General features: G+C 37.0%; 1 protein-coding gene across 1 annotated transcript in view; it reads right to left on the bottom strand.

Annotated features, from left to right (window-relative positions):
- Window positions 1–3,931, bottom strand: part of LOC112526605 (codeine O-demethylase-like) — a 4,858-nt gene extending 927 nt beyond the window's left edge. Inside the window, exons 1-3 of the mRNA XM_025136960.1 lie at window positions 3,598–3,931; window positions 3,271–3,518; window positions 1,403–1,727 (exon numbers count right to left, since the gene is read on the bottom strand). Of these exons, the coding sequence (XP_024992728.1) occupies window positions 1,403–1,727; window positions 3,271–3,518; window positions 3,598–3,840 (816 nt within the window). The 5' untranslated portion in view covers window positions 3,841–3,931. The remainder of the gene's footprint in view (window positions 1–1,402; window positions 1,728–3,270; window positions 3,519–3,597) is intronic.
- Between the last annotated feature and the right edge of the window lie 4,534 nt (window positions 3,932–8,465).

Genomic DNA, 8,465 nt, shown 5'->3' on the forward strand with positions numbered 1-8,465 from the left:
AAAAATTAACCCTAAAAATACCTTAATCGATCGAGATGATGGAGACGATGGCAACAGTCGATCGAGATGATGGAAACATCAAAAAGTAACCCTAAATCGAAGATGGTGGCAACAGTATCGATCGAGAGCAACTTTCATAGCCGAATACTTGCTCCATGAACTAGGTGAAGGAGATGATGGTTGCAGAGCTCTGGAGAAATCGACCTGTTGTTCAAAATCGAAGAAGAAACTGAAGAAGACTCGATGGAAAGAGAAGTCGACCTGTTGTTGAAAATCGAAGAAGAAACCGAAGAAGACTCGATGCTCTGGAGAAATCGACCTGTTGATGAAAATCGAAGAAGAAACCGAAGAAGACTCGATGGAACGGAAGCGTGTCTTGAAGACTCGATGGAAGGGTAGGTGTGTCTTTTTTGGGCTGAATGTGGACACAGTCCATATCCATCTGTGTGAATAAGTTATGAACTGTGCGAATAAGCTCCAAGTAAACACTCTATTTTGACTGTGCGAATAAGCCGGAAGTCCCATTAAGCCCATTAAGTCATAAGTAAACAGGCCCTCAATCTTATATGAATACATTATCGTATCAATACTTTATATATATATATATATATATATATATATATAGGGTTGGGTTCACTTAAGACCAAAGGTTTTTCGTGAGACCCGTAAGACCAATTTATGTTCATTGATCAACTTTATAGGTTAATGATCAAATGGTCTAAATTGCACGGTGACAATTTTGTGATTATTGAGAAGTTTCGTGACGTTTATGAATGTTTAGATTTTCAGATTGTAGATCTAATCCAAGGATTGAGAATTGGTCTTACGGGTTTCACGAAAAACCATTGGTCTCACATGATCCAAAGACTAAATATATTTTAAAACTCTTCACGGACTTATGTGATCGAATAAGACAATTAGATCCTAAAAGTTTTTGTTTTTATGGATCTATTATTCATCAAATCAATATATAAGGTTTTATATATGACCACAAAAGGACACCCACCTCAGGTTGATTCAGCAAGATGACATTTAAACATGTGTGATTGTCAATTTCATTCAATAATGTCAAATATATATATATATATATATATATACACACACACACCCATATGTAAAAAACACTATAAAAATAATGCATGCTTTCTTTGTCTTCTATTTTTCATCATTCATATCATGTTATGGTTAAGATCCATAGGACATGAACATAAATTAAGCTGGTTTTTATGAACATACACCAAGCTGGTTTTTATGAACATACACCGTATCTTTTTAGACCTAATTTTAAGTGGGATATGTATACCTGTTTTGTATGATTTGGTTCTTAACATAAAAATAAAAAATGAAAAATATGTACAAAATGAATCGATGGAGTGGTGAGAGAAAGCGGGTAACAACTAACCTCAAGAATATCTCCGACATTCACGATGAAAGCATCCGGACGGAAATTTACAGGGATCCATATGCCATCTTTCTTGACTTGCAAACCATCAACGTCGTTTACTTGAAGAAGAATGGTAATTCCAGCAGCATCAGAATGAGGGGTAAGACCGATAACCAAATCCGGTTGAGGGCATGGCGGGTAGTAAGTCATCCTCACCGATTGCATTCCATCTTCGAAAATCTCAAACATTTCTTTATTATCGATATCCACTGCTTGCCCGATTAAACCGAACAAACTCATTCCAAGTTTTTGCACCTCTAGCAAGTATTTCTCAAGTGTGTCTCTGATGGAACAATAATATTCTTGAAAATGCCACAAGACAAAACAATAATATGATGTAAAGTAATTTTAATCAATAATCCATTAGTTTGTGTTTTTTTAAAGAGACTTTACCCTTAAATATGTAATTAACCATCTTAGAACATAACTTTTGACCTAGCTAGGGCATGTATTAAAGTCACATCAATTGATGGCATATCAATCACAAAAGGGCATTGATTACACATCAATCATAAAAGGGTGAGAGATATAAAAAATATATATAATATTATGGTTCTACCTTTTAGTTTAAAATATTTGCATGCATATGCTACCAAAAGAAAAAATCGGTTTCACATGACACGTGTTAGGTTTGGTTCATAGATTTGGATGAAATTAAAAGGAATTAGAATGCATAAGGTTTTTGATCAAATTCTAAATACAATGTTTGGTTTATAGAATGAAATTGATGGAATCCTTTCAATTCTAGTAAATTCCTTCACTCACAGATTTTACATTCCACGACAATACCCTCGGATTTCAATTCATTTCCGACAAATTCCTTTCTTAATTCAAATTCATTCAACGTTACGTCTACCATCTTATCTAATTGATCTCTGGATCGATCGCCATCTAGTACGCTTTCGCTCTCTCTCTCTCTCTCTCTCTCTCTCTCTCTCTCTTTCTCGTAATTTCTCCATCTATACGAGTTCGATAGACAACATATGTAATCAAAGAATCGATTCAAAATAACTAGCTATCGATATCACTAGTCCAATTCCGTTATTCAAAAATCATAAAAAAGTCATTTGTTGATATCTAATCCGATTTCAAAGTTGAATTCCGTGAACGAAACAAAAAAATTCCAATCCGTTAAGAATTTCATTTCAATTCCATGAAACCAAACGCAATCACAAGACATGATCAAATTCCATCAAACGCAATCACAAGGCATTTGATGAATTTCAATTTTAAAATAAAATGTTTTATTAGTATTTTTTATATTATATTATTTGAAAAAATGTGTATATATATATAGAGGAGCGATCAAATGAAAACCATCCTCATACGTCGATTTCATTATTTAATCTTATAATATTTTTTTTCATGAAATTGTTTAATTTTGTGAAATTGTTTCATATAATACCTTTTTTTAATGAATTTGTTTCATATATGGTTATAAAATTGTTTCATATAATATTTAATGAAATTTTAATGAAACTGTTTCATGTATTTCTCTAAAATTAAAATAATGAAGATGATAATATCCATGATTAACACATTCCACAATAAAAATGATTAACATCAACCTCTCATAATCACAAAAAATGAACAAAATGAAAAATTATGATGGGTTAAATGAGGTTTGCATGATTTGAACAAATTAAGTGGTTTTTATTTGAACGCTTCCCTGTATAGATATAGATATATCTGTGTTGATTGTTGCATATGTATGTCCTTTGATTCAAATATTGTCCTATAAATCACTTCAACTTTCACAGAAAAAACTGATTCTTCAGGTTTCAATTCAAAATCTATTGGTGCATTGTAGAGGTCAAGAGAGAAACCTTAGTAATGGAGGGAACTCAGGAAGTAAGTTGGATTTTCTTCTATGAAGAGGATTGGTGATCATATAAAAGCGATCAGCCCAATCAACCTTCTGATCATGACCATGGAGTATCGTTTGACCATACCCTTCATACTCACCTCCCTTCAACTTGTACCTCAGCTTCTCCTCTATCGGAATCTTGAAAAACTCCACCATCTCCTTTTTCATTCTCTCCACCAACGATCTGTCAACTCCATGGTTCACCAACTGCAGATTAATCAATTCAAATTCTTGTCACTTACAACACAAATCAAACATGAGTTGAAGCTGTGTGAAGATGCTTAACCTGAAAGATCCCCCATTCATGGCATACAGATCGCAGATTTTCCAACTGTAGCTTAATATCGGATCCTCCCACGATGAAATCGTTCATGTCGATAACTGGGATAGACTTCGTAGGCGAAGAACCGTTGGGGACGAAGGTGGGTTCTTGATGTTCTTGAACATAGTGGTGAGGGACTGTGAGGTTGAGCTCTTTTGCAAGCTCTTGAACACTCCCATGGCCGACTAACGATGGTGTGAAAGCCATGTAAGATCGAGTACGTTTGGACAACAGGTTCTGTTACTTGTTTATATTAGAAGTAGGATGTCACATCAAATGATAGACATTTGATGGAGGTTTGTTTTCGGAGGATAAGGGAATCTTTCAATAAGTTCTGATATATATATATATATATATATATGTTGTTAATAGATACAAAGCTTGATGGACAACGACAAGAACATAACACTACAACAGACAAAACGAAGAAAAGTAAAGAAAAATGATGGTAGTTGCATTGCATTACAAAAATTGTGAAGATTTAAAAAAATATGCAGTATATATATCTTTACTAACTTTTTGGACTATTCACAATGATGATTTCGACGTTTTCTTAATGATTAAACGGTTTTAATTTATCGGCAAAAGTTTTACCGAAAGGTTTCGCTGGTCATGTGAAGAACAATGTATTGGAAGTCCTCTACATCCGACACTACAACAAAATTGGGTTTATAGGACACCCCTAATCTTTAAGCGTCCCAATAGACCGCTTTATAGGACTTAATTTATATGACCAAAATATAAAGCATCATGTCTAAAGGTGTTGTAATAAGTTTATATGACGCTTTTTGGTGTCTTAACAAGTTTTTAGGAAACTTTTAATACAAAGTGTCGCATTAGCAACTTTATAGGACACTTTTGAGAAAGTGTCCTATAAAATCAATGTTTTATAGGACATTTGTTTTTATAGGACAATTTTTTCAAACAGTGTCTTATAAAGTTGCTAATGAGGTCAAAGACCTTCCAGCCTAGCGGTAAAGGCTTGGGCATGACATAGTCATGAACCCGAGTTCGAGCCCTGGGAGAGGAGTGTTGGCGACATTTAAGTGGGGCCATGTTTAGCCTCCAAATTTGCCGGGGATTAGTCGGGCTTTGGCCCGGACACCCTTAAAAAAAGTTGCTAATGAGACGTTTTATATTAAAAATGTCCTAAAAAACTTATTATGACGTCAAAAAACGTCATATAAACTTATTACAACGTCTTTAGATAGGACAAGCCCGTTTAAAATTTTTAATTCGTGGCACTCGGATCAAGAGCTGGCGGCTTTGGTTGAGAATTGTTGGGACAAGCCTTGTCCGGAATTTGAGGTGTTTTCAAAGGTTGAGCGGCTGTCAAGAAAACTTCGGTACCTCAAATTGTGCATCAAAGATTGGAGGAAAAGTGTTTCCAGGGACGTAAAAGCAGACTGTGAATCTCTTAAGCAGAAAATTTCAGCGATCGACCTTCTCGCGGAAACGGGCTTTATTGATTCAAGCATGGTGAGTGAAAGAGCGAACCTTATGGTTAGGCTGAATGATTTGGTCGCCAATCATGTAAGTGATCTCAAACAAAAGGCCAAATCCCGGTGGATTGCGGCTGGTGATGAGAACACGGGTTTTTTTCATGGTCTGCTTAATAGTAGGCGTAAAGGTTCTCGTATTCACGGACTGAATATCAATGGTAGTTGGATCTCTTGCCCGGAGAAAATCAAGGATGCAGCTCATGATTTTTTTAAAGACAAGTTCTCGGATCGTTTCCCAACTAGGCCTACAATTAGCAGCTCGCTTTTTAAAAAAAATCCGGACACACAAAGGGATTGGCTTGAAGCCCCTTTTACGGTGGATGAAATTAAAAGTGCGGTTTGGAACTGTGGTTATAATAAGGCTCCGGGTCCGGATGGGTTTACCTTCGAGTTCATACGCTCTTTTTGGAATAAGTTGGGGAAGGATTTCACAGAGGCTGTCAAATTCTTTGAAGGAAACTCTTTAATAAACCCGGGTAGCAATTCCTCCTTTATTTCCCTTGTGCCGAAGACGAGGGATCCGCTTTCTTTAGAGGAGTATTGTCCAATTAATTTAATTGGGTGTGTGAGCAAAGTGATCTCGAAAGTCCTGGCGAAAGACTGAAAGGGGTTATCGGATCTGTAGTTAGCAATACGCAAACGGCTTTCATCAAGGGTCGTAGCATCTTGGATGGTCCGGTGATTGTAAATGAGATAATAGTTTGGGCCAAGAGGATCCGGAAAAAATTGTTTATTTTTAAAGTTGATTTCGCAAAAGCTTTTGACTCTCTTAATTGGAATTATCTGGATGACGTTCTCTTGCAAATGGGATTTGGTGATAAATGGAGAGCATGGATGAAAGGTTGTATTCGCACGCCTAAAGTTTCAATTCTTATTAACGGCTCCCCATTGAAGGAATTTAACATGTCCAGAGGTGTTAGAGAAGGAGATCCTCTCGCTCCTTTTCTTTTCATTCTTGCGGCGGAAGGGCTTAATGTCATTATGAAAGAAGCGCATCAAAAAGGGCTTTTTAAAGGTGTTCATTTGGGGAATCAATTGGAAGAAATGTCAATCCTGCAATATGCGGATGATACCATTTTTATAGGGGAATGGGCTGCCGATAATGCAAAAAATCTGATAAGCATCCTCAAATGCTTTGAAGTTTGTTCTGGACTCAAAATCAACATGAGTAAAAGTCGACTCACTGGTGTAGCGGTTAGCAAGGAAGAGATCTCCAGAATGGCTCGCTGGCTCAAGTGCAAAGAGGAAGCGATCCCATTTTTATACTTGGGTCTTCCAGTTGGAGGTAATATGTTGTCCTCGGCAAATTGGCAGCCCGTCATTGAGAAATTCAAGTCTTGTCTCTCGGTATGGAAAGCCAAGCATCTGTCCATTGGCGGACGGTTATGTCTTTGTAAATCTGTATTGGGCAGCTTGGGCACTTATTATTTCTCGATGTTCAAAGCTCCTAAGAAGGTGTTGAGCACTCTTGAAAGTATCAGATGTCGATTTTTCTGGGGTGGAACGGAAGAGGTTAAAAAAATTAGTTGGGTCGCGTGGGATCGGGTTCTTAGCGACAAGAAGAACGGAGGGTTGGGCATTGGTAGCTTACGTGCTCTAAACCTTGCAATGCTAGCCAAATGGTGGTGGAGGGAGCGTACGGAGGATCAGGTGACTTGGAAGTTGGTAGTGAGTTATTGCAACTCGGCTCAACCCGTGTCGGGCGCTAGCAGAGGCAGGAGAACTGTATGGAATAGCATCAAAAGTATTGAAAAAGACCTGGGGGATTTCGGGATAAATATCAATAGCCTTTTAATCGACTGTCCGGATAGGAATGGGTGGTCTTGGTTGTTGGAGGCGAATAACATCTTCTCGGTTAGATCTCTTAGGAGATTGATTGATGGTGTCATGCTACCTTCTGCGGATCAGGAAACAGAATGGCTCAAGTGGATTCCCAGCAAAGCAAATATTCATTTATGGCGAACGCTTAACAATCGGTTAGTGACAAAGGATAACCTTCTGAAACGAGGAATGGCGCTCAACTCTGCTGAATGTCCAACGTGCGTGGTAACGGCAGAGAACTTGGATCATGTCTTCATAACATGCTCCACAGCAAGGATTATTAATGCGCTGCTGGCTTCCTGGGTGGATTGCTGGCCGGCGACTGCTGCTTCGGTATGCAATATGTGGTTGGTGATCTGCTCGTTTGGGAATAGATGCAGAAGAGAGGTGGGCAAGGTGATTATGGCTGCCTTTTTCTGGAACATCTGGTCTCAAAGAAATCAAAAGTTGTTTAATGGTAAGCGCAAATCTGATAAGGAAGTTTGTAGAGATATTCAATTCACAGCGTATGATTGGATAAGATGTAGAGGGAAAGTTAGTAAGTCTTTTAGTTGGGAGAGATGAATATGTAATCCAGTTGATGCCGTGTACTCTGTTAGGAACTAGCACCTTGTTAGTCCTCTTTCTTTCTCAATAAAGTGCTCTTTTGCGTTCCAAAAAAAAAAAAAGATAGGACACTTTATTTTTTTGGTCCTATAAACTTAGTCCTATAAAGAGGTCTATTAGGATACTTAAAAATTAGGAGTGTCTTATAAACCCGATTTTGTTGTAGAGCGAAAACTTTAGTTCAGTATTTTTCACTTGATGTTATTACTTTTGGATCCTCATTGTACCTTCAATTCGTAAATGACTCATCGTGCCCCGAAGTAGAGTCTTGTATGGGGGTAATTTGTTAGAAAAGCTAAGTAGAACAACTCACTTGGATTCTATCACTTGCATTAAATGTCTAGAAGTTTGTTTTCAGACAGTAATTAAAAGAAAAAGAAAAGAAAACAATTCGTGTGTATATATACTAGTTGTGTACCTGTGTAATGCGGCGGGAGCCGTGAATTTTAACGATTTTGAAGTTTCACTGGTTTTATTATAGAAGATTTAACGATGATATAAGTTATACTTGGTCTTCACATATTAATACAATTTGAATAAATAAAAGTTATGGTTCCAATTACAGTCTGTCGATGAAAAAAAATTGTACGACATTTTAAAATTCAACATATTTAAACGACTACACAAATGTGTTCGATTTACACCAAGAGCAAAGAATCAAGAGATTCGAGAGCGAGACCGAGAGTTCTAGAGCAATTGAATGAGAGATGAATGAGAAAACTTTTAATAACTCGTGGTGAATATCGGTTTGAATCTCACCTTAGGGGATGAAGATAAGACATAGAGGTATGAGAGGACATGAGTGAAAGGTGTAAAAAATATCTTGGGAACATGAAAAGAAAATGTAATAATGTGCATTGGTAACTTGTACTATATGTTATTTTAATTGTGGATTAAGGGGTT

Source organism: Cynara cardunculus, assembly GCF_001531365.2.
Source record: "Cynara cardunculus var. scolymus isolate 2C chromosome LG 14, CcrdV1, whole genome shotgun sequence".
Classification (NCBI taxonomy): domain Eukaryota; kingdom Viridiplantae; phylum Streptophyta; class Magnoliopsida; order Asterales; family Asteraceae; genus Cynara; species Cynara cardunculus.